The sequence below is a fragment of the Phasianus colchicus genome, chromosome 33 (genome assembly GCF_987193195.1).
Source record: "Phasianus colchicus chromosome 33, bPhaCol1.hap1.1, whole genome shotgun sequence".
Lineage (NCBI taxonomy): Eukaryota > Metazoa > Chordata > Aves > Galliformes > Phasianidae > Phasianus > Phasianus colchicus.
In genome coordinates this window covers 816,661-841,003 of record NC_143468.1, presented here as the reverse complement: position 1 = coordinate 841,003, position 24,343 = coordinate 816,661, and the positions used below count along the sequence as shown (strand labels likewise).

The following is a 24,343-nucleotide window of genomic DNA, read 5'->3' as shown; positions in this document are numbered from 1 at the left end:
AGAGGAGAGGAGAGGAGAGGAGAGGAGAGGAGAGGAGAGGAGAGGAGAGGAGAGGAGAGGAGAGGAGAGGAGAGGAGAGGAGAGGAGAGGAGAGGAGACCCATCCCGAGGTCAGTACCCGAGTGTCGGGGTGCGGGGATGGAGGGATGCATGGAGGGATGAAGGGATGGATGAAGGGATGCAAGAATGGAGAAATGAAGGGATGGAGGGATAGAGGGATGGGGGGATGGAGATGGAGAGATGGAGTAATGGAGGGATGGAGGGATAGAGAGATGGAGAAATGGAGGGATGGAGAGATGGAGAATTGAGGGATGGAGAGATGGAGAGATGGAGGGATGGGGGGATGGAGGGATGGAGAGATGGAGGGATGAATGGAGGGATGAAGGGTTGGATGAAGGGCTGGATGGAGGGATGTGGGGATGTGGGGATGGGGGGTGGAGGGACGTGGGGCTGCTGGAGCACGGTTCCCCTGAGAGGGTTTAATGAGTGGGGTGGGAGGCAGGACAGGGGGCACTGTTTTTCAAACAGAAAAAAAGACTTCAGGGTAAGATCCATAGAGCACAGGGAGACAGATGTATGTACACTATATACAGAGGCACAGGTGGCACTGAAACCCTCCCACCTGCCATCCCTCCTCTTCTCCCATCCATTGGAAACAATGGGAGGTGGGGATGTGTCTGCAAGGAGGGTGGGGGTGAGAACAAAGGCATTGAGGGGGACAACAAAAACGTGGGGTGCAGGGGGGGGCTGCCTGCAGGGATGGGAGGGGGGGGTGGAACTCTTTGGTTTCAACACTGTGGCTGCACAGGTCTGCTGTGTCACACCCAGCAAAACCCCCCCGGAGGAGCATGGCACCCCCAGACCAAGGAGGGCTGTGTGGTGTGTCCCCCCCCCCCCAGACCACACACCTGTGGTAGGTGGGGGACCCCCATGCCTCTCCCCAAAGGCACTTTGCCCCCACATCTGGGCCTGTGCAGACACCCCACCTGCAGGCCAGGTGCTCCTCTTTCCCACCCCCCCCCAGCTCAGGAGAGGGAGTTGAGGAAGTGGCTCTCCCCAGCCAAAGTGCTCAGCATGGAGCTCATGTCACCCACAGCCATGTTGGCACCGCCGGGTGCCGGCAGCAGGAGACCCCCAGTGGGGCTGGGGGGGCCGGGCAGGAGCGTGGAGCTCTCTGCATCCTCCACGATGGCAGCAAAGTCCAGGTGAGTGTTCTCCAGGTCCAGCGAGTCCAGGCTGTTGAATGCCTGCTGCCCCGAGTCTGGGTAGAAGCAAGAGCTGCCTTTGTTGCCCCCCAGGCTCCCAGTGCAGTGCCCAGGACCCCCACAGCTTGCAGCAGGTGGACCCTGAAGCTTGTGGCTGCCTTTGCCCACCTGGCCCGGGTAGCAGAGCAATGTGTCACTGGGCACTTCGGGGGCAGGGTGGACTGGGGGCAGACGCAGCCCGCGCTGTGGGTTGGCACCCGTTGCCTCATAGGAGGGGTTGGGCTCTGCCAGGTTGCCCCCATAGCCCACGCTGTTCTGGTGGCCCGGTGGCTTGGCACCGCTGGGGGGATGTGGCACCATTTCAGGGTTAAAGCATGGGGGGCTCAGGAGGTGGGGGTTCTCCACCAGCCCCTGCAGGTGATTCGTTTTGGGCTGGTAACCAGAGTATTTGGGGCCAAGGTAGGGCGGTGCGTGCGCGCCCTGGTACTGCCCAGACTCAGTGCCCAGCCCCATGCCGGCCTCACCACCCTTGGGGGGCTCTCCCCACATCAGAGCCTGCTGTGCCTGCACGTAGCTGCGGACCATCACCTCTTTGGCCTGCAAAGTGGGGGTGTGGGCTCTCCTTCCCCGTGGGCTCAGCATGCCCACGTAGCTGCTGGGTGTCTGCTCCTCAGCCCGGTACCCGCTCACGGCTTGGCTGAACGCGGGCTGCTGCGTGGCTTTGGCATTCTGGCACAGAGTGAGGGCCGGGGCAGGCGCTGAGTACCGCTGCTCAGATTTGATCTGCAGGCAGTTCAAGCGGTGCCCGTCAGAAAAGCCACCATCCTGGCACGTGCTCATCAGTTTGGGGTGCTGCACGCAGTGGCTGGGCGGCGGGTACAGAGCGGTGTGACGGTGGCAGTGCGTCTCAGCCATGGCACTGACACCTGGCTGCCCGGAGCTCAGCTCCAGATGATTGCTTTGGGGGGCTTCCTCCCATTGAGGCAGCACGGTCCCGCTGCCAGCACGCAGGCTGGGGAAGTGCTGGTTCAACTGGCACTGCGGGAGGGAGAACTCAGGCTGCAGCAGTCCCTCCTCCATCTCTCCGTGCCCACCTGGGTTCAGCTGCATTCCCCCACCCGGGGTCCGCTGAGCGCCGCCATACAGCCCCCCACACTGCAGCTGCACGTTGGCCCCCTGGCACGGGAAGCTTTCCTCAGGGTAGTTCAAGAATGGGTCCATTTCCAGCAAGCCAGACTCCGTGCCAGGTGCGGGGCCCTCCGCGTTCACACTCTCCAAGTAAACATTCTCACTGATGCTGGGTGGGCGTGGGGAGAAGACACGGTGCTGGAGGTTGGCATCAGAAGCACCCAGGGGCTGCAGGGCAGCTCTGCTCCCTCCCGGCGCATTCATGTTCCCCACGCTTTTAAAACGCTGCACTTTGGGCACAGCCTGAGGGTTGGCTGCAGTCCGGGCCGGGTCGCTGGCCCTCCTCACACCATTCCCAGGCAGGAGATGAGGGTGAAGGCTGCTCACGTAGTGCTCATTGGAGCTGTGCCTTCGCAGCAAGCCGTTTGTAAAGAAGGAGGGCACGGCCGGCTCGAGGCAGTCCCCGGGCAAGCTGCCGTGGCCGCCCATGCCCAGCGGCTCCACGCTGGGCAGTGGGGTTGGGGGTGGCCCACCTGTAGCCGCAGCATATTTGGCTTTGAGACGGTAGCACTGAGCCGGTGTGAGGCTGCCCACGCCCGGCAGCACCCCGCAGGGATTGGCATTGCAATTGGCATTGCCGGAGCGTCGCAGCTCATCCGGAGAGATGCAGTCGTAGCCATCCGAGCATCCCGGCATCGTCCCCGCCTCGCCGGCCAGGTTTGGCCCCACCAGGTACGGGGATGCGGCGGAGGAGCGGCGGCTGACGGTGTAGGCTGAGCTGATGGTGCTGGTGGCACTGCTGCGGCGCTCGCTCGGTGGAACGGCCAGCTCTGCTGCTGACAGCTCCGCGATGCGGCGCTGGGACGCAGCCGGCGGCACGCAGACCCCGGGCACATCTCCAGGCAGACCTGGAAGAGAAAGGAGTTATGTCTCCAGAACCAGCGTACGGCCAGTGCCTGCATGACACCAAGCCGAGCGGCGCGGTCGATGCTTTGGAAGGAAGGGAAGCCATCCAGAGGGACACGGACAGGCTGGAGAAGTGGGCCCACGAAAACCTAATGAGGTTCAGTAAGGCCAAGTGCAGGGTGCTGCATTTGGGTCGGGGAGATCCCAGGTATGGATACAGACTGGGGGAAGATCTCCTTGAGAGCAGCCCAGAAGGCCAGTTGTGTTTTGGGCTGTGTTAAAAGAGGGGTGGCCAGCAGGGAAAGGGAGGTGATTGTCCCCTTCTACTCAGCTCTTGTGAAGCACCGTCTGCAGTGCTGTGTCCAGGCCTGGAGCCCAAAAGCATAGGAAGGTCGTGGAGCTCTTGGAGCGGGTCCAGAGGAGGACCACTAAGATGATCAGAAGGCTGAGCAACTGTTCTATGAGGAAAGGTTGAGGGAACTGGGCTTGTTCAGCTCGGAGAAGAGAAGGCTGCAGGGAGACCTCATTGTGGCCTTCCAGGACTTGAAGGGAGCTCATAAACAGGAGGGGGAATGGCTGTTTGTGAGGGTGGATGGTGACAGGACAAGGGGGAATGGTTTTAAACTGAGACAGGGGAGGTTTAGGTTGGATATGAGGAGGAAGTTTTTCCCCCAGAGGGTGGTGAGGCACTGGAACAGGTTGCCCAAGGAGGCTGTGGATGCTCCAACCCTGCAGGCATTCAAGGCCAGGCTGGATGTGGCTCTGGGCAGCCTGGGCTGCTGGTTGGCGACCCTGCATGTAGCAGGGGGTTGGAACTTGGTCCTTTTCAACCCAGGCCATTCTATGATTATATGAAATGATTCTATAGGACTCATGTAAAAACTGGGGCACAGCTCCCAGTGTGTGTGCCAACACCTCCCTGGCTGCACACCACATGGGCTGCCCCACATCCAGGAGGTCTCACCAGCTCCGGGGATGGCTGGCAGATTCAGGCCCTTGGTAGCCGATGGCTTCCTCATCTGCTTCAGTTTGTCAATGCGAAGGTTCTCGAGCTTCTGGAGGGCCATCAGCCCCGAGGTGCCCATGGGCTCCCCGGGCACCACATCCTCCAGCGTGGACAGATCCTCATAGCTGCCACCCGTGTTGCCTGTCATCTCCACACCGCTGTCGTTGTTGGTGGTGCTGCCGAGGGGGGAGCGGTCACTGCTGCACGATGACTGCCCACCAGGGCTGGGCTGTGGCTTCTGGGGGTGGACCCAAAGGAAAAAAAAGGGTCATATATCCACTAATGCAAACTGGGATGCAAACTGACTCCAGCACCATCACCACCACCACCTCCGGCTCCTCACCGAAGCCAAGTCAGGCACCAGCAGCTTGCTGTCATCCTTCCGGATCTCTGCAGGGCCATTAGTGTTTTTCTCCTGCTTCATGTCCTGGGGTGCACCGGAGGCAGGCAGTGCATGGCCAGGCACCACACTGCCCCGGTGCTTCTTGGTGACGTGGGCATCAGGGCCGTGCACCGTCTTCACGTGCTTGCGCAGGGAGCTGGGATCCGTGTAGCGCTTGGTGCAGCCCGGGATCTTACAGATGTATGGCTTCTGTGGGGGAGAAAAGGTGCAAGGAGGGGGTTAGGATTGGTTGGACGTGATCCTTGCAGGTCCCTTCCAGTGGAACCATTGCATTTCATTCCATTCCAAATTCCTCCCAACGAAAGACCAGAACCACCTCCTCATCCTCTCCATCTGGGAGCTGAGGAAACAGAGGGTGGGAAGGCCAGAAACTGAGTCCCTTTGTGGGGTGTTAGAGGTCATAAAGAGGAAGAATATAAGGACAGAGCTCCACTGCATGGCACAGGGATAAAGGGATCCTGGTGGGTAACCTCAGAAGAAAGGAGCTTGGGGATCTAATAGATCGGGCGAGGAGGGAATCAAAGAATCATAGAACGGCTTGGGTTTGAAGACACCTCAAGGATCATTAAGCTCCTATCCCCTGCCACATGCAGGGCCACCAACCTCCATATCTAATGAGAAAAAGTCCCAGGGAGAAACAGAGCAGCCTAAGGGGAACCCAAAGGGTGGCAGAGCTCCAGTTGTACCTCATTGGAGTGGGTGCGGTTTTGGTGCTTGGCCCGGTCGGAAGCGTTGGAGAAGGCTTTGTTACAACCCTCGTGTTCACACACGTAGGGTTTCTCACCCGTGTGGGAGCGCAGATGTGTCTTGAGGTTCTCCAGACGGGAGTACGCTTTGTTACAGCCCTCAAACTGCATGGGAGAGCAGAGCAAAACATGGCACAACCTCCAAACAGACCCTGCATGACCACAGCACATCGCCCACAGCCCCTTCACCTGTACCACGCCACGCTGCACCCCACCTGCACCCCCTGGCTCCACGTGCAGCTGTGCCACACCACTGAGCACAGGGCTCTGGGCACCTGGACCAAATTGCACCACGTGCTGCCACGCTACCCACCAACCCACCTCATTTTCCACCCTCCAAATCCCCCACAGTGCCATACGCCACCCTCAGCTCTGCAAAAAAAAAAAAAAACAACCACCAAAACCATTCCATCTCACCGTGCACTTGTGAGGCTTCTCGCCCGTGTGACGCCTCATGTGCACCACCAGCATGTACTGAGCCTTGAAGGGACGCTGCTCCCGCGAGCACGCTGCCCAGTGGCACACAAATTCCTTCTTCTCCCCGTGGATGTGCTCGTTGTTGATGTGCTGGGGAGAAGAGGGAATCACGGGGGAGGGCACTGAGTGTCAGGGGGATTGGGGTAAATTAAGAGAAGACGTGGGAAAATGTGGATATGGAGGGAGAGGGATGGGGGGGGGAGATGCTGGGGGAATAGAGAGACGTCAGATGGTGTGTGGAGGAAGCGGGGGATACTGGAAATGGCTGGGGGCTATCTGGGGGGTGGCCAAGAGAAGATATAGGGGTCATGGAGTGTCTGAAGGGAGACACAGAGAAGAAAGCAGGAAGTTTGGATGCACCAGAGCTTCGGGAGAGCTGGCTCAGGGGTGAGGAAGGCCAGGCTGGGTGGTGTCCCTTGGCACACAGTATGGGAAGATCACAAAGAACTTGCCCAGGTGAAGAGGAGGATGCATCTCCCTCCCTTCCAACACCGCTCACCCGTGTGGTGAGTTCTAGAAGTGGTGGGGAGAGCTGGAGGTTCAGCCCAAGACAGGGCAGTCTGAGCAGGAGCGATGGGTTGACACAGTGGCATGTCAGCCAGTGGCCCGAGCACAGGTTCAGGAACCTAGGGCGCCCAGGTAGGACCTAACTCACATGCACCAGCTGCTCCTGCGTGTCAAACTCCTTGGCACAGCCATCCCAGTAGCAGTTCGTTTCATAGATGGTCTCAAATTCAGGTTTCCCATCCTCCTTTTCCAGGTCTTCCCGAACACTCAGCATCCCCAGCAAGGGGTCCTGGAGGATCGTGAGCGGGTGAGAACTCCAAGGCATGATTCTGTGTCCTCCCTGCTCCTGGGAGTGGCACAGGGCAGAGCGTGGAGCTGCTGGGAGCAGAAGGGTCCAAAGGCCTGGGGAGTACCTGTGTGCCTGTGGAGGCTGGACTGGAGATGTCACCCTCAGATTTCTCCTCTGGATATTTGGCTGTCAGAGGGCTACTCAGGCTCCTCTCCAACTTTAGCTGCTGCAGTGGCAGGGGGAAATTGCAAAGCAGTCAGCAGCAGGATGCCCACCCATTATATGGGACGCACAGCATCCCTGCGGCCCCATACCTGGCAGTGTTTGAGGGTCCCACGAGCCGGGGTGTGATGTAGGAGTCCTGGGCGGGAGGACAGGGTTTCGTGGGAGCTACACGGTGGCAGGGGTGGAGTGTGGCTGAACAGTTGCCCTTGGCCCTTCTGCTGCCCCGGAGGGTTCTGGTACCCCAACGATGGACTGCAAAGAGCAAAAGGGATATGCAGGTGACACCAGCATAGGACAGGAGTTTAGGCAGGGATCTGAGCTCCCAGAACTCCTGCCTAGCACACCAGCCTAATTGCCCTCCCACTCTGGGATAACTGCTCCCAATTTGGCCCCTGGCATTCCCCAAGCTGGGCAACAGCACTCAGGTTGCTGCACTCAGAGGCTGTCTGCACGCCAGTGAGTCGAAGTCCGGTGCCCACCTGATGGTGCTGATGGAGAGGTGACCATAGGAGCCACTGGCGGAAGCGCAACGGGAGTTGATGAAGGCAACGAGGGAGTTGGGCGAGGTGCGGATCACCGTCTGCAGGTCGACACTGGAGTCTGACAGGGGTGAGATGGACAGTGCCCGCTTCTTGCCCAGCTTGCCAGCACCACGGGGCGTTGAGAACCGCGAGCCTGGGACGGTGGCAGAGAGTGGGGGGCAGTCCTCTTAGAATGGGTCCTGGAAGGCTGAAGCAACTGAAGTAACCCCCAAGGACACAAGCCTGGTGCTTTGGAGCCTGGAGGAGCACCTGGAGCTTGCTGGCTGCTGGCTCCAGACTGTGGCAAAGCTCAGAAACATCCCTCCTCCCTGTCACAAACCCTAAGAGGTATCTGAAGCCCTTGACACGCACCAACTCCTTTCTACAACCTATACCGGCCCAAAGTAAGTGCCCAGTCCTTTTGGCCAACACCAGCCCCTGCGTGAGCCAACACAGATTTCCCTATTGATAGAAACAACTGTATCGCAGGAGAGATCCCTGAAGCCCCAGCAGCTCTCAGCACTGCTGGCACCACCCCTAGGAGATGCCCAAAGCCCTCATTAACCCCTCACCTGCCTCGCATCCCCCAGGAGCGTGGACTTACCATCAGCACCACCCGGATGCTCAGTGCCGGGCACCAGCCCATAGCCATGGTGACTGCTGGCGAGGTTGGGCTGATGGCACACTGAGAAATCGAGTCCTGGGGGGGGGGAGGGAGGGAAAGAAAGGATGAAGGGTGCGAGAGGGAGACCACCAAGCCTCCAACTGAAGGCAGGTGCCCACCCCAGGCACTGCCCGTGTAATGGAGCTCTGACCGACCTTGCAGCCCCGGTGTGCCCGCAGAGGGGCCGTGCAATGGCCGCGGGCAGCAGTGCTCGGCGTAGCCGGGACCCTGAGGCGTAACGGGGTTGAACATGGCACAGCGGGGCCCGCCCAGCCTTCAGGGCCTCATCTGCTCCTCGCCGAGGGGCCGGCGCCGGTCGAGGCCTGCGGAGAGCAAAGCCCCGGCCTTGCGTAGGCGCGGTGCCCGCAGGGGGCGCCGCAGCGCCGCGCACGCAACGCCCGGGCCTCGGGGCCGAGCAGGCCGCAGCGCCCCGCAGGCCGAGGCCTCCACACCCTGCCCACACACAGCCCTGCGTGCCCGGCCAAAAGGCCCAGGATTCGGGGGAGCAGCCCTGGGGTTGGGGGAGCAGCCCTGCATCCCACAGTTTGGCGCACAGAACTCAATGGAACACCTCCACGGACCCAACGGCCATGGGACTCCTGTCTGCCTGCCCCTCGTAGGGCGTCCTGCTGCTGCCCAGCTGGGAGCAGATAGCAGTTCTGTGCTATGAGAGCGGTGAGGTGCTGGAACAGCTGCCCAGGGAGGCTGTGGATGCCCCGTCCATCCCTGAGGTGTTGAAGGGCAGGTTGGATGGGCAGCCTGGGCTGGTATTAAATTGGAAATGGTTTTAAGTTGAGGGAGGGGAGATTGAGGTTGGACGTCAGGGGGAAATTCTTTACAGAGAGAGTGGTGAGGCAGTGGAACAGCTGCCCAGAGAGGCAGCGGATGCCCTGTCCCTGGAAGCGTTCAAGGCCAGGTTGGATGGGGCCCTGAGCAGCCTGGTCTAGCATCAAATGGGGAGGTTGGTGGCCCTGCGTGTGGCAGGGGGGTTGGAGTTTCATGATCCTTGAGGTCCCTTCCAACCCTGGCCATTCTGTGATTCTGTGACTCCCCTCCTCCCCAGGACCAGGGCAGCTTCCCGCACGGTGCACAGGTGTAACCAACAGCTGGGGCTCACGGTGTGCACCTGGAAGGGAGCAGGGGCTGCTGCCGGGGGAGGGCAGCACGCAGAGCCCGCATCCCTCCCTTTCTGGTACAGATTTAGATGAAAAAGGGCCTTAAAAACGATCCAGTTTCCCAGCCTGTCAAAATTGCAACAAGACAGCTGCAACAAGAATCGAAGGCATGGATGGATGGAGCCGCTCTTGGCTGATGGACCCAGGCTGGCATCAGGGCTGCAGATCACTCGGAGCCCTGCCCTGCCCGTGGCTCCCCGCCCTGCCTGCGGGCCAAACCCTGCCCCGTCCCACCTACACAGCCCATGGGGCTCAGCCCTGCCTGCAGCCTGGAGCCCATTTCCACCCACGGCCTCAGCACCAGCTCCCAGCCCACAGCTCTGCCCCCTCCGTCCTGCCCCAGGACCCCATGGGTTTGCGAGAGAAACAACCAAGGAGCGGGGGAACAGGCGCACGTGGGTGGCACTGCTTACAAGGCCCCCTCCACCTCCCCCGCGGAGGAATTGCCCCAAAGAAGGGGGCTGGGGGAGCGGGAGCCCCTCACCCTGCTGGGAAAGAGCTGGGTTGCGTTGGGAGCACAGGGGTGAGGGGGGCAGCGATTCTTCCGCATGAGTTGCCCCTTTGAAAGCTTGTCTAGGGGCTTTGTGAGAGTGTCAGGCAGGAAGAATGGAGGGGGGGCCAGCAGGGCAGCACGGTGGTGGGGCTGGGGGCAGCAAAGGGAAAAGCAGGAGGAGGAAATGGAGGAGACGGGGGGAGGACGGGGGGCTCTTACCTGTGTGCTGCGCCCGCGCCGTGCAGCACGGATGGGGGGAGCAGCTCCAAGGGACGCCCCTCATGTTGCCCCTACCCCAGGTGCAGCATCTGGCAAAGAGAGGGTGGGAGATCCTCAAAGAAATGTTTCGTGGAGGCAAGCACAGCTTCCTGCAGTACACGTGTGTGCAGACGTGTGCAGGTGCATGAACACGTTTGCACATACACATACGTGCAGCCACCTGCACACGTGAGCACGCACACACCTGTGTGCAGATGCAAACCGCGTGCTCACGTGGGTGCGCAGATCTCACACGCAAGTGCAAACATGTTTGCACACATACGTACATGTACACACGTGTGTCACCGTGGTTGCTGGGCTTCTGTCTGCATGAAGAGCACTCAGGTCTCGTCAGGGTGCAGCAGTGCTGGATCCCTTCTGCAGCTCCTGCACCTGGGGTGGGGGGACACAGGGTGAGGCACTCGGGATGCTTTGCTTCCCCTGCTGCAGCTCATGGGCGCTCATGAGACTCCTCCAGACCACCCCCCCCCCCAAGGGGAACCGGGGGGATGCGGTGTTCACACCAAGCCCACGTGTGTGCGTGTCACATCACGTGCAACACGCAGCACGGGCACGGCCCCCCAGCACCCCCTGACATGCAGAGCACATGTGCAACGGCGCACAGCACGCACACGGGATCCATACACGTGTGCACGGGTTTGCACGAGCACGGAGCCAAGTGCACACGGGGGGCACGCGGGCACGCGGCAGATCACATCCCTGCTGCCCCATAACTGCCAGCGTCGTGTGCCATGCCCTGCATGGAGGGCTGGGAGCAGCTCCCCACTACTCCCCCCACCCTGTGGGGGGGGTCACAGAACACCCCCAGTCTGGGCAGCAGGGAGGGCTTCAGAGTACCAAGCAATGGGGGGGCGATGGGGGCCCCCAGCTGTATGATGCTCCCCGTGGGGTCTGGGGGGACACCGCGCACCCCAGCAGCCTCCAAACTGGGGAATCCGGAGCGGGGCTGGGGGGACACAGGGAGCCAATGGGATCCATCCCGTCATCCCCCCCTCTCCCCCCTCCCCATCATCACTCTCCCCTCCCCAACGCCGCCGCCGCCGCGGCCCACCCAAGTCGCAGCCCATGGGCATAAATCTGAGAGCAGGGCGCAGGCGGGATGGAGGGAATCTTCCCCGGCCGCCTCTTGCCAAGAAACTCAAACTGAAACACATTCCTGCTCTCCTCTGCCAAGAAAACACGGATCGCAGCCAGCAGCCGGAGCAGGGCTGGCTCCGGGCGCAGCAATGCCGCGCAGAAGGGGATTGGGACCGGTTCTCCCCCCAGCCCCCCCTTCTGCTTTTTCCCTTTTTTTTTTTCCTGCAAACACGTCTGATCGCTGTCATCTGGCTCCAGTTTGCGGAGGACAGGGGGAACGGGGCAGGGGGGGGGAAGGGAAAAAGGGGGCAAAGGGGCACCGCGGCCCACGGCGCTGAGGGATGGAGGGATGGGAAAGGGCTGGGAGGCAGAGGAGCGGGCGCAGAGGAGCAGGCGCCCATAGGAGAAGGGCAGAGCTGCACCCACTGCAGCTGAACCTGGAGGAAGGACGATTTGGGGGGTGGAGAAGAGTGGGTGGGGGGGCTCAGCACCATCCCCAGCACCCCCAGCCCCAGCGCAGCCCTGGCAGGGTTAACAACCCCGGAGCCCCACAGCGGAGGAATGTGATGTCAGGGCTGGATTAGCGCAGCCATCCCATCCCGGCGGAGCTGTGTGTGGCACAATCCATCACAGCGCCCGGCGTGGGGGGTCCGGGGGAGGGACCCTGCGTGCGCTGCTGCCTGCGTGTGTGAGCCCACACTTGGCCGTGTGTGTGTGTGGTGTGTGTGCACGTGTGTGCGCCGGGGTACTTTCTTTTTTGTTGTTGTTTGGGGGGGGGGGGTTGTGTGCAAGCACCCACACGTGTCTGCGTTTGCACGAGTGCTCGTGCACATCCACGTGTGTGCGCTGAAGGGGTGATGCTGCACCATCCACCCCAACCACCCCAAAGTGCCGTGGGGTGAAGGAACAAGGCGGGGGTCAGAGCAGCGGGCAGAGCACCCAGGACCCCCACTGCACGTCGTCATCCCCCCTCCCTCCCCGGTGCAGGGGCTGGGACCCCCCCCCCCTGCCCAAGGCCCTGCACTCAGCACAGCACCGATCCCACAGCCCCGGTGCTGCGACCCCGGGGTCAGCTGCGTGCCCGATTGGTTTAACCCTGTGGGGCTGAACGCATTGATCTGCCCCCCCACGCACAGAGCAGCTCTGCAGACGCACACGTGCAAAGCTGCGGGGCCGGGGGGCAGCGATGGGGAGCGACACGCCGCTGTGCCGTGAGATCCCAGCCCATGGGGTTGTGTCCCAGTCCCCGCGGAGCCCCCACCCCCCTCCCCACCTCCCATCCCCCCTGGAAGCAGCTCCTCCTGCCCACCCCGGCACCGATTCCTCCTCCATCCCCGGCAAAGGCACCGCTCACAGCCCCACACCGACCCCAATGCTGCGCCCTCAAAGCGCATCGCTTCGGGTTCAGGGGCTCTGAAAGGGGACGGTGGGGGGGTCACGATCCCGGGCGGGTGGGTGTGCGATGCAGAGCTCATCCCACGGTGGTCCCCAGGCTGGAGCTGTGCCGGCTGCAGGGGCAGAGGCAGAGCTTCCCACCAGGACACACATCCCCACTCCTTTCACCTCCTCCAGCCTTTGGCACATCGATCCCACACCAAAATCCTCCTCTGCCGCACGCATCGCCATCCCATGAGGGGGCTGAGGCCCCCCCCCATCCCCGAGCAACCCACGGCCCCCCCCCACCCATACACCACGTCCCCACATACCCCATCCCAGCCCCTCACTCCCACATGCATCCACACCCACCGGGGACCGTGCACTGACACGCTCACACGAGCTCACACACGTGTGTGCACACTCCAGGTGACCTGAGGGCAGGGGGGCTGCAGGGGGGGGGCTCACAGCTCTGTGCCCCCTATGGGGCAGCCCCCAGGCTCGAGCAGCGATGCTCAATAGGTGGTCCCTGTTTGCTTTGGCCCCACACGTCCCACCCCTGCACGCTGCTCCGTAGAGCCACATCCCTGCCCCGGGATGGGGTCCATGGGAGGGGTTGGGGAAGGGGGGGGGGGTTGGGGAGGTTTTGGGGTGAGGAGAGCACAGACACAGCAGCGGCCGTTGGAGGAATTTTTATATTTCCCCCTTCGTGGCGCTGGAGGGAAACGGCGAAATGGAACATGTGGGAGCCATAAACGTCCAGCCCTGAGTCATGGGGCAGCCCCTCCCCACGGCATCGCCCCCCACCTGGCACTACACAGCGGGACACCCCCGGAGCAGGAGGTGGGGCAGTGGGTGATGTGTGTCCTCGGGTCACCCTGAGCCGTCCCCACTGCACAGCTCCATCCTAAAGGACTCCTTGGGGTTGGGGTGTGAGGATGCTCAGGGGGGTTGTTAAAGCATTAAAGGTGCTGCCCTGCAATGCATAGAGTTGCCCCCCCAGCCCATAGAGCGGCCCTCCCATCCACCCCATCAGCCACAGCCGTGCTCCCCTGCACCAGGAGTGGAGGTTTTGGGGGGCAGGGGGGGTGTGAGGGTCTGCACCCCACATCTGGGGCACTCACACAGCCCTGCCCCATCCTCAGCCCCGGAAGCTGAAACCCGACGCGGTGTTTTTGCTGCTGGTTCCCAACTCCGTGGCAGCTATTTTATCAGCTGTTCCCGCTGTTATTCTGCAGCTTTTGGAGGGCTGTGGTGCCCCACGAGGACTGACGGTGCTCACTAAGAACCCATCCAACCTTTGCTATGTGTCACATCCCCAGGACCTCTGCACAGCTGGAGGAGATAGCAGGGGAAACTGAGGCACGCGGACCCAGGAACGCAAGGGTAGATAACTGTGCAGTGCACACGGGTGCGTGCACACACACGTGCCCACAGGTGTGCGTGCACGCATTGGGTTCACACATGCACCCAGGGATGCTCTGGGTGCAGATTGCTGCTGCTCAGACCAACCACCACGCACCCACATCAGCACCGATGGAGGGCAGGAAGGGGGCTTATGGAGGAAGGCAAAAAGCAGCCCCAGCGTCCTTGGTGACAGTCAGGATTGGGCTGAGCCCCACAGACCCTCGCTGCTCCCAGGGAAGGGCATGGAGCAACACAGCTGGAGCGATGCAGAGACCCCGTAATGCCCCACAGCAGCACAGGGGGGGTGGGGGGACACACAGCAGTGCTCTGCCACCCCCTGCCCCACAGACTGCACACAGAGCTGCTCCTGGCTCTGAGTTTCTGGAGGAGAAGCGCCATCCATCCACTTCTTCCTCCCTTCCCCCTGCTGCCCCACACCAAACCCACAGTGCGGTCACTTCCACCTCTCCCTGCTCCACATGTGCCATTGCCCCACGTCTGCTGCTGCCCCACATCTCTCAGCCCCACATCCCAGCTCAGGACCCCCTGCTCCCTCTCCCCCCCCCCCCCCACAGTGCGCGCAGGGCCCAACGTTGGGCGCTTCAGCACAGGAGGCACAATTCTATGGAAAAACATTTCCTGAGCATCCCTAAGCAGGGGGTACCAGCATCCTTAAGCCCGGACCCCAAATTGGGGCTGATGGGAGCTACAACTCCCAACCCAGCCCTCCTTGGGGGGGGCAAAAGGGAGGCAGCAGTGGGGGCACAGCAGGCATCGGGGCCATTGCCAGTGGCAGCTCGGAGTGATGGGGGGCTCGGGGGTACCCCCACTCAATGCACCCCCAGAAGGGCGGGTCGACCCCAGGCTGAGTGCTCCACGATGTGGGTGGGGAAGCAGCTCTGCCCTCCCGCAGACTGGGGAGGGGGGGTGGGGGTGGGGGTCCGGGCACAGAGGTTTCTATGGCCCTGCTGTGTTCTGCATTGGAGGGGGGAGCAGCGCAGCCCCCCGGGGAACCCCCCCGTGCCATCACCGACCCCCCGGCCCGGGGGATGCTCGGGGCTGTGGAGCTCGAGGGGCGGCACCGTGCGCGGCTGAAGTGGCCCAAAGTGACCCAAAGTGACCCAAACTGACCCAAAGGAGTCCAAAAGGCTCAAGGGTGGGGAGGGGGGGGGGGTCAGGACCCTGCAGCAGCCCCGCGTACGGCTCGAGGAGCCCCGGGACCGTCCCGCGGGCGCTGCGTCACCGGGGGGGCCGAGGCAGCGCCTGCCCCTCTCCGGTACCGGGGATGCGAAACAGCCGGGATCCGGACCGCCCCGACCGCCCCATCCCTGCCCCAGCCCCGTGGGGGGGCACGGCGCTGCCCACCCCCCCGAAACCGCGAGGGCGTGGGAGCTCCGTTCGGCCCGAGCCCCGCTCGCAGCCCCGCATCCCTACCTCCGGCCGGCGGCGGCGGTTCGGTCCCGGTGCGTCGCTATGCGGTTCGGTTCGGTCCCGGTGCGGTTCGGTTCCCGGCGGGGCGGATCCCGGAGCTCAGGGTTAGACGGGACGGACGGCCCCTCTCCCCCCGAACCCCACCGGGCCCGGAATCGCGGTCCGCCCACACCGAGCGCTGCGGGACCCCGCGGGGGCGGCGCGTCCCGGGGCAGAAAAGCGGCGGAGCTGCGGGATTCAACTTCGGGCGGCGGCGGCGGAGCGGAGCAGCGTTCGGGACCCCAACCGGGAGCGCCGCGGTCACTCCGAAAACCCGGGGTGGATCGGGCACGCGCGGCCCTGCACACGCGCGGGGCCATCCCACGTGTGTGAGTGTGCGCGTGTGTGCGTGTGCAACGGGTCCGTGCACCCGTGCACCGACCCAGGTGTGAAAAGGATCCGGGCACACGCTTGGCACGCTCACAGCGATCACATCTGTGCAACGGTGCACGCACAGTGCACACACAGTGCGCACAAAGCACCCCGTGCACGGGACCCCCGCACACGTGCACACACGTGGCTTTGCACACACGCACGCACGCACACACACGTGCACAGCATGCCAGGTGCCAGCCCTGACCTCAAACCCTGGAAGGGATGAGACCCCCCCTCACCCCCCGCTCTGCCCACACGGTCAGGCTGCAGTTGGGGCTCCAGTCCTGCAGCCCCCCCCCCCCCCTCTACACCGAGCACGGAGGTCCCACAGCCCCGTGCCCCCCCCGGTGGGGGCTGCGATGGCCCCGTGTGCCCCACACCCCCCCGTGTGCACGTGATGGACGGGGTGGCTGCAGCGGCGGCACCGCAACGATGGGGGCTCGGGGGGGGGGGGGAGCAGAGGTGAGGGTCGCCGGGTTGGGGAGGTGATTTCCCCGCCTGGGGGGGCACTTTCCCTTCGGGGCCGCGTCCCTTTGCTGTTTGTTTGCACTGAAGGTTGGTCCCCATGTGCTGCCACGGCGGTGTCACAACGCCGTCCCGATGCGCAGCTATTTCGGGGAAGGTGCCCTTTGCCCCCCGCTCCCAGGCAGAACGTGACAGCGTGTGGCAGTGCCAGCAGGGCACGACGCGGGGGGGGGGGATGGGACAGACAGCACGACTTCCCCCAGCCCCCAGCCCCCAGCCCCTATTCCCCCTCCCCAGAGCCCACCCTGAGCCCCACGTGCCCTTCTGTGGGGGATCGGCACCCTAAAAGACACTCACAGCCCCCCAGGTGGCACCCAGCACGGCACCGTGGCGATGCCCACTCCCACCCCATCACTCCCCGTCCCCACTGCGCTCTCGAAGGTGCCGGAGCTGCGTGCTGCTGCTGACCCCGTGGCCTCCGAGTGGGATTACCCTCCGCATTAGGGATCCTTGTCCTCCCCGCGTCCCCGTGTGTCAGCACGCACCGCGCTCCCCGCACCGTATGGCACCCCTGCAGGACACAGCGGCCATAACACAGCTCCGTGCCTCAGTTTCCCACTCCCCTCCCATCACCCACCTGCTGCCCCCCACCCGACCGCGCTGACGGTGCCCGCTGGGTGCGGGGGGTGGAGATCCGTCCTGCACAAAGGGAGGGCCGCCAGAGGGTCCCTGTGGGCCGATTGCTCCCCGCAGATCAGCCCCAATCCAGTGCCAAGGTGGTGGGTGCAGTGAGAGTGGCCCCCCCGTGCCGTTTCGTAATGCGCTTCAGGGGCTGAGCAGCTTTGCTCCTGAGCTGAGTGACCCCGGTGAAGCCAGCAGGAAACCCCCCCAGCCCTGTGCACGGTGTGGGGCAGCGCTGCGCACCCCCTCCCTACCCCAAACCCCCCCACTGCCCCTTCCCGTGGGGTGACGCTCACCCACCAGACCCAGGGCAGCCCGTAGAAAGGGAAGCACGGCACAGACCCCTCCCCGCCCCCACCCCAGATAATCTCGCCCTCCCATTTAGGAAAGTCAAAGCGGCTCAGAGCGGGGTGGGATGATCCACGTGGATTAAGGGCTGAGAGGTACCCCCAGCCCTGCACTCACTGTGGGTCAGCATGTCAGTGTGTCAGTGAGTCAGCACCGGGCCGTGCAGCATCCGCGCTGCAGGGAAAGGAAAAGCAGAGCTGGGATGCTGCAGGGTGGGAGCGAGGAGACCGCGGATCCACGCGTGCCCACCCCAAAACCCGTATCTGCATCTCTCTCAGCACCCGCAGGGGGTGCTGCCCCAGTCTGCAGTGCGGCTGGGAGAAAGGAGAGCACAAATCTCCACGTTCTCACCCCGACCCCACACCTGCATCTCAGCACCTGCATGGCATTGCTTCATCAGCAGCGCGCACGTGTGCCCCAAAGGCCGAAGCATCGGATAAGGAGGGGGAGAGGGAGGGAGGGGGGTCAGCTCTGCCCATTATAGGGTCATTTTGGGGAGCGTGCGCCGTGGCCGTGCTGCCCCACAGCCCTTGGGGGGCTGCCCGCAATGCGTGGCTGATGAAAGCTGCCCTTTGTCCGCCCCAGCGCGGGGCCAAGTGGGTTTGTTCCCAGATAAAACGGCCCCACGGTGAGCTTTGAGCGGCGCTTGCACAACGAGGACCCAGGGTGGCCCGGTGGCATCGTGGAGGAATGAGAGGAGGGCATCGCCTCCCGCCCCAGGATCTCCCCTACCCCACATTGCGTGCGATGCTCCCCACCTGTCTGGGCATCACTGGGCTGTGGTGGGATGCTGTGGGGAGGAGAGGGGTCGTGGGGTGATGTGTGGGGAGCTGTGGGATCGGGGAGGTCAATGAGGGGTGATGTGGAGGGGGGCTCTGCTATTTGTGGTGGAGTCCCAAGGTTTGGGGGATGGATTTGGGATCGTCCTCCCCTCCTCGTGCAGGTGGTGTCAGGAGAAAGCAGTCAGACAGAGCCCGGGCATCGCATCTCCACCCATTTATTGGGGAAAGCTGCACCAAAGTGGGAAAATAAATTAAAAGCACGGAGCGCGTGGATGCACTGCACACATGAGCACCAGAAAGCGAAGGCAGAGTGGGTTCTGTGGTGGAGATGTGGGGGGGCAGGAGAGAGAGCAGAGCCCCGGGGGGGTCCCTACGGCTGCAGAAACCTCTGTGGGGAAGTGGTGATGGCTGCAAAACCGGAGGTGCAAAACTTTGTGTCTTCGTGTCTCCATCTTTAGTGCGGCCTCAAAGGCAAAGTGTGACCAGGAGCTCCGTGTGGGAGAAACTGGGCTGGGAGGGAGCTGAGTGTGTGTGGGGGGTTCACACACACACACACACACGTGGGGTTTGCACACGTGGGGAATGGGGCTAGGAGGGGAGAGAAACCCCACACACAGCTCTGCATCCTCCTGGGGCTGAGGGCAGCATCTCACCACTGTGCTTTTAGGGCTCTTGGCAGCATCACCCCCCTCACCCTCAGCTTTTAGGGCCGTGAGTGCATCGCTCCCTGACCCCAAAGCCAGCCCACATTTGCAGCAGTGGGGCAGAGGAGCAACAAAAGCCTTTCAGCCCCACTCCGGTGGGAACGGAGCCGCTCCCTCCCCGCTCCCTCCATCGCACCGCAGTCCGGGGGGTGGGGGGGAAGGGGTTGGGGGTCTCCCCGTGGCAGTCCTGGATGCGGGGGGATCCCAGGGCTGCCTCCATCAGCTGCACCCGCACGCATCCACGATCATATCGGGGATGTCGGTTTTGACGATGTTGCTGTTGCGATCGAAGTAGAGGAGCGAGAGGGGGCGGCGACGCGTGGGGACGCAGCACGAATGGGCGGCCGTGCGCACGTTGTTGGCTTTCACCAGGCTGAGCACGGCGCTGTGGAAGGACGAAGCCATACCGGGGCTGCCCGCGACGTGCAGCGGGCACTGCCCCACGCAGTAATTGAGCTGATAACCCTCGGGGCTGATGATCCAATCGTTCCAACCGATGGATCTGAAGTCCACGTAGTGATCCCGGCGGCAGCACAGAGCGGAGTCGCGGCTGCATCTCAGGCTGCGTTTGACCACGCGATGCTCCGGGTCCCGCAACGTCGCCGAGGCCACCAAGAAGGGCTGACGGGGCTGCGTGGCGTTGGAGGCGGTGACGAAACCTCCGCCGTCCCCGGAGCTCTGCAGGTGCAGCCGGACGGTTCCGCGCTCCGCCCCGAAGGAGCCGCGCAAGGCGGGGAGGATGGAGAAGGTCCTCCAGCCGCTGCCCCGAGCGCTCAGCCGCCGTGCGCTCAGCAACACGCGCCGTTCCCCCCCGACGTCACCGTGCCCCTCCAGCAGGGAGATGCTGAGGGTGACGTTGGTCACCGCGCCGCGAGGAACGCGGACGTAAAGCCACAGCTGGACCTGAACAACGCGCACGTCCTGATCCGGAGGGGGGGAGAGGTGGAAGCGCAGCACTGTGCCCGGGGAGGACGTGGGCTCTGCGGGGAGAGAGGGCAGGGGGTGAGCGGTGCGCCCACGGGGCTGAGATCCCACCCGCAACCCACCCCCCCCGCCTCGCCCCCCTCCCCACCTCCGTCCTTCGGTCCGTCCCGCCCCTCCCCGAGGATGCTGCACTTTGCGCGTTTGTCCACGTGTTGCTTTATGAGGGAACCGTCCCACTCTGCCCAATGGAACGGGCACAGAGGGGGACACCGGGGGACGCCCTGCCCTGATCCTAACGCTGTCCCTTCCCCCGGCCGGCCCTGCAGCCCTGCTTCGGGGCACCGTTCCCGTCCCTGCAGCCCTTCATCCCCTTACAGCCCCCATCCCCTTACAACCCCCATCCCCTTCAGCTCCAATCCCTCTGGCCCTCCACCATCTCTGTCCTCACCCCCCCCCCAAACCCCCCTCCCCTCCCCGGCCACCATAAATCCAAGCCGAGGATTCTGTGCACACGAGAGCGTCCCTTCAGTCCCCTCCCTACCGCCGCGCTGTCCTCATCCATCGCGTGGGGGGACACACGGACATCGCAGTGCCACAGGGATCCCCGAGGGGAGCAGCACGGGGTGGGGGGAGAAGGGGAGGTAGAGGGGGTCCGTCTGTGTCATCTGAGCCCCTCCGAGCAGTGCCGGGGGTCACGGACCGACGGTTCCATTCCAGTTCGGGCTGAGCCCTCCCGGACACCCCCACCCCACCGCGAGGACCCGGGAGGGGGAGGAGGGGAGGGGAGGGAGAACAGCGCTGCGGTGCTCGGGGCTGCGCATCCCGGGCAGTCCCGCATCCACAGTGGGGTCCTGCATTTACAATGGGGTCCCGCACCCACATTGGGGTCCCGCACCCACAGTGGGGTTCTGCACTTACAGTGGGGTTCCGCACCCACATTGGGGTCCCACATTTACAATGGGGTCCCGCACCCACACTGGGGTCCCGCACCCACCTTCCTCCGCGAAGCTGATGATCTCGAAGCTCCTCTCATCCTCGGGGGGGTCACCACGTCGGGGCCCGTCCGCCTGCAGCCTCCGCAGCGCCCGAGCCACGGCGACGCGCGGCACGGCGTGGGCGATCCGTGGCCTTTCGCGGAGCCTCAGCCCGTCCAGCAGCTGCCGTTTGGCCGCTTCTTCCAACAGCCGCCGTTCCGTTTCGGCCCCGCACGACGGGCACCGTTCTGCCGCCCCGCACAGCACCGCAGCGGCGAGCAGCCACGGGAGCGCGCAGCGCGTCGCCATCGAACCGACGGGACGGACCGGAACGGAACGGAATTGCCGCGCCGCCGCCACCCGCTTTGGGCACCTGCGAACGGGGGCGGACCCGCAGCCCCCCCGCCATTGGACGGAGCACCGCCCGTCCCGTCGGGCACGGCCGGGGCGGGGGATTACCGGGATTAACCCCCCCCCCCCCACCCCCGCGGTGAGGTTGGGGGGGAGGCTCCGGGGAAGGGGCTCCGGGAGGTTTCACACGGCCCCCAACCCCCCCCCCCACCCCCCTCCTGGGTTCCTCTGCTGTGTTCCTGCCGAGGGGGGGCAACGGTGTGCACGGGGGTGCACACGTGTGTGCGCTCATGGGGTGTGCGTGGAGGTCTGTGCACGTGGGGTTTGCACGCACGCACACACCGTGTGCTCCCAGCTCAGCATCTGCCTGGGGATGGAGATGGGGGGGGGAAGGGGGGGGTCCACGCAGCCCCCAGTGGGGCACTGTAGAGCTTATGGGAATGACCCCAGCCCAGGCATGGCCTCCATGCACACCACACGGCTGTCGTACACAGGAGGACACCCACAGCCCCCCCTACCCCTATCCCACCCCTACCCCTATCCCTATCCCTACCCCTGTCCCTGTCCTTATCCCTGTCCCTATCCATACCCCTACCCCTACCACTATCCCTCTCCCTACCCCTACCCCTATCCCTACCCCTATCCCTACCCCTATCCCTATCCCTATCCCTGTCCCTACCCCAATCCCTACCCCAATCCCTACCCCAATCCCTACCCCTACCCCTACCCCTACCCCTACCCCTACCCCTACCCCTATCCCTATCCCTACCCCTATCCCTATCCCTATCCCTATCCCTATCCCTATCCCTATCCCTACCCCTATCCCTACCCCTATCCCTACCCCTATCCCTACCCCTATCCCTACCCCTATCCCTACCCCTATCCCTACCCCTATCCCTACCCCTACCCCTATCCCTACCCCTATCCCTACCCCTATCCCTATCCCTATCCCTATCCCTATCCCTATCCCTATCCCTATCCCAATCCCTACCCCTACCCCAGCATGCAGGAAAGGTGCCCTCCCCACATTTTTCCCCTTCCCCCAAGTTGGTGGCGGTGCTGCTTCACCCCCTGGGGCTGAGGGCTCCTCCGGACTCACAGCACAGCACAGCACAGCACAGCACAGACTGAGAGAGAACGGCCCCGAGTGGGGCACAGCTCCGTCCACTGCGCGGGGCAGAGACGGTGAGATGGGCTGGGGGGGGGGGGGGAGATGGAGTGGAGCGGAGGGAGATGGAAGGGGTTAAGGGGGAGCGGGGTGAGATGGAGGGGGTGAGATTGAGCAGGGTGAGATGGTGAGGAGTGGGGTGAGTTGGAGTGGGTGAGGTGGAGGAGGGTGGGAGGGAAGGGGGAGGTGGAGGGGGGAAGATGGAGGGGGTCGGTCAGAGGGGGTGGGACGCAGTGGGGTGAGAGATGGAGGGGGGTGAAATGGAAGGGGTTGAGGTGGAGTGGAGTGAGAGGGAGTGGAATGGGGTGGAGTGGGATGAGAGATGGAGTGGGGTGAGATGGTGGAGGGTGAGAGGGAGGGGGGTGAGAGGGAGGGGGATGAGGTGGAGGGGGGTGAATGGAGGGGGTCAGTCAGAGTGGGTTGGGATGCAGTGGGGTGAGAGGGATTGGGCTGAGAGATGGAGGGGGGTGAGATGGAATGGGATGAGATGGAGCGGAGTGGGGTGAGAGGGAGTGGGGTGAGATGGAGGGGGTGAGGTGGAATGGGGTGAGACGGATCAGGGTGAGATGGAGTGGGCTGAGAGATGGAGTGGGGTGAGGGAGAGGGATGAGGTGGAGGGGGGTGAGATGGAAGGGGTGAGAGGGATAAGGCGGAGGGGAGTGAGATGGAGGGGGTGAGATGGAGCGGAGTGAGAAGGAATGGGGTGAGATGGATGGGGGTGAAATTGAGGGGGTGAGAGGGAGAGGGATGAGGTGGAATGGGGTGAGATGGAGGGGGATGAGATGGAAGGGGTGAGGTAGAAGGGGGTGAGATGGAGTGGGATGAGATGAGGGGGTGAGATGGAGGGGGGTGAGGTGGAGTGGAGTGAGATGGAGGGGGATGAGATGGAGGCGGTGAGGTGGAAGGGGGTGAGGTGGAGTGGAGTGAGAGGGAATGGGGTGAGATGGAGTGGGCTGAGAGATGGAGTGGGGTGAGGGAGAGGGATGAGGCGGAGGGGGGTGAGATGGAGGGGGTGAGAGGGAATGGGGTGAGGTGGAATGGAGGGAGATGGAGAGGGATAAGATGGAGGGGGTGAGATGGAGGGGATGAGATGGAGGCGGTGAGGTGGAAGGGGGTGAGGTGGAGCAGCTGAGGTGCAGTGAGGGCAGCGCTGTTGTCCCACAGCAGGGGACCCACGCAGCACGGTGGGAACCCGCAGCCCTGGGCCGCGTCCCGCAGCGCCGTTCCGTGCGGCTCTGACCCCGGGTCCGCAGCGCCCAGCGGAGCCAAGCGTGGAGGTGACGTGTAAACAGAGTCTGGGAAAAAGCACCACCGCAGGTGATGCAACCGCGGTGTAAGGGGGCAAAGTCCCGCAGCGCCCGGGCTGCTGGCAGAGCCCAGAATAGCCCCGGAGTGTCAATAGGGAAAGTAGTGAGCGCAGAGCAAAGTTCCCACCTCTCCCGGTGCTGCAGTGCGGTGCTGTCACTGCTGCGGTGCCGTCAGTGGTGCCCACGCACACACACACGCGTGCACACGCGTGTGCCCGCAGCTGTGGCAGTGGGGGATGTGGTTGGAGGCACGGCGGGGCTGCGCTCCGGAGGTCTGCTGCAGTCGGAACGGCCCCACGATTCGCGGCTCTGTGGCACACGGCTGCACAGCTGCACGCACAGCCATCACCAGCATTTTACACGCGTGTGCTCAGTTTGGGGGCAGCACCTCGGGCTCACGGCCTTCTCTCCCCTCGCTTGAAGGCAGCGGGCTGTTCCTGGCTGTTGGGTGGGAAAGTTTCTGGCTGTTTTGGGGGTTCCCTCCCCCCCACGGAGGCAGATGGGTCCCAATCCTCCCCCCCTCACACGGGGGCAGGTGGGGATGAAAGGCACCGCGTCACCACGGCACGCGTGTGGGGAAGGGAAACTGAGGCACGAGGTCCCATCCATCCTGCCCCCCCCCCATATATCTACCCCCCACCCCCCCCAGCACCGCATCCCACGGATCTGGGCCAGGGGTCAGCGCGGCGCTGCGGGCGCTTCGTGCACCCGTTGCGTAACGGCGTTGTTGATTAAACGGTTCCCAGAAAGCAAAGCCCGGGTCCGACCTGACCAAAATACCCCCCTTCCCTTTGTCCCCCCCCCCCCCTCCGGCACTCGCTGCACACATGGCTGCGGGACCTCCGACCTCGTGGCTGTGAGGAGTTGGAGGGGGGGGGGGGGAGATGGAGGGGGGGCACCTGACAGCGTGACT

The 24,343-nt window shown here is 63.7% G+C and overlaps 2 protein-coding genes across 3 annotated transcripts; both read right to left on the bottom strand.

Annotated features, from left to right (window-relative positions):
* Positions 1-69: 69 nt before the first annotated feature.
* Positions 70-17,066, bottom strand: GLI1 (GLI family zinc finger 1). Of its 2 annotated transcripts, none has more exons than XM_090128459.1 (14): positions 16,684-17,066; positions 10,290-10,395; positions 9,964-10,052; positions 8,232-8,399; positions 8,017-8,112; positions 7,371-7,566; positions 6,981-7,143; positions 6,791-6,892; positions 6,526-6,666; positions 5,811-5,960; positions 5,334-5,498; positions 4,588-4,836; positions 4,203-4,482; positions 70-3,240 (listed from the first exon to the last, which is right to left on the bottom strand). In XM_090128459.1, the coding sequence occupies exons 4-14, from the start codon at positions 8,326-8,328 to the stop codon at positions 1,025-1,027; spliced, it is 3,855 nt and encodes a 1,284-aa protein (XP_089984585.1). In that variant the 5' UTR covers positions 8,329-8,399; positions 9,964-10,052; positions 10,290-10,395; positions 16,684-17,066; the 3' UTR covers positions 70-1,024. The 2 variants fall into 2 exon arrangements, with proteins under 2 accessions (XP_089984585.1, XP_031459069.2); XM_031603209.2 differs by lacking the exon at positions 16,684-17,066 and adding an exon at positions 15,316-15,990.
* A 1,135-nt stretch (positions 17,067-18,201) lies between these two features.
* On the bottom strand, positions 18,202-20,991 carry LOC116235260 (inhibin beta E chain-like). Its single transcript, XM_031603284.2, has 2 exons — positions 20,625-20,991; positions 18,202-19,686 (listed from the first exon to the last, which is right to left on the bottom strand). Exons 1-2 carry the CDS (start codon positions 20,911-20,913, stop codon positions 18,926-18,928), a joined length of 1,050 nt encoding a protein of 349 aa, XP_031459144.1. The 5' UTR covers positions 20,914-20,991; the 3' UTR covers positions 18,202-18,925.
* Positions 20,992-24,343: the final 3,352 nt, after the last annotated feature.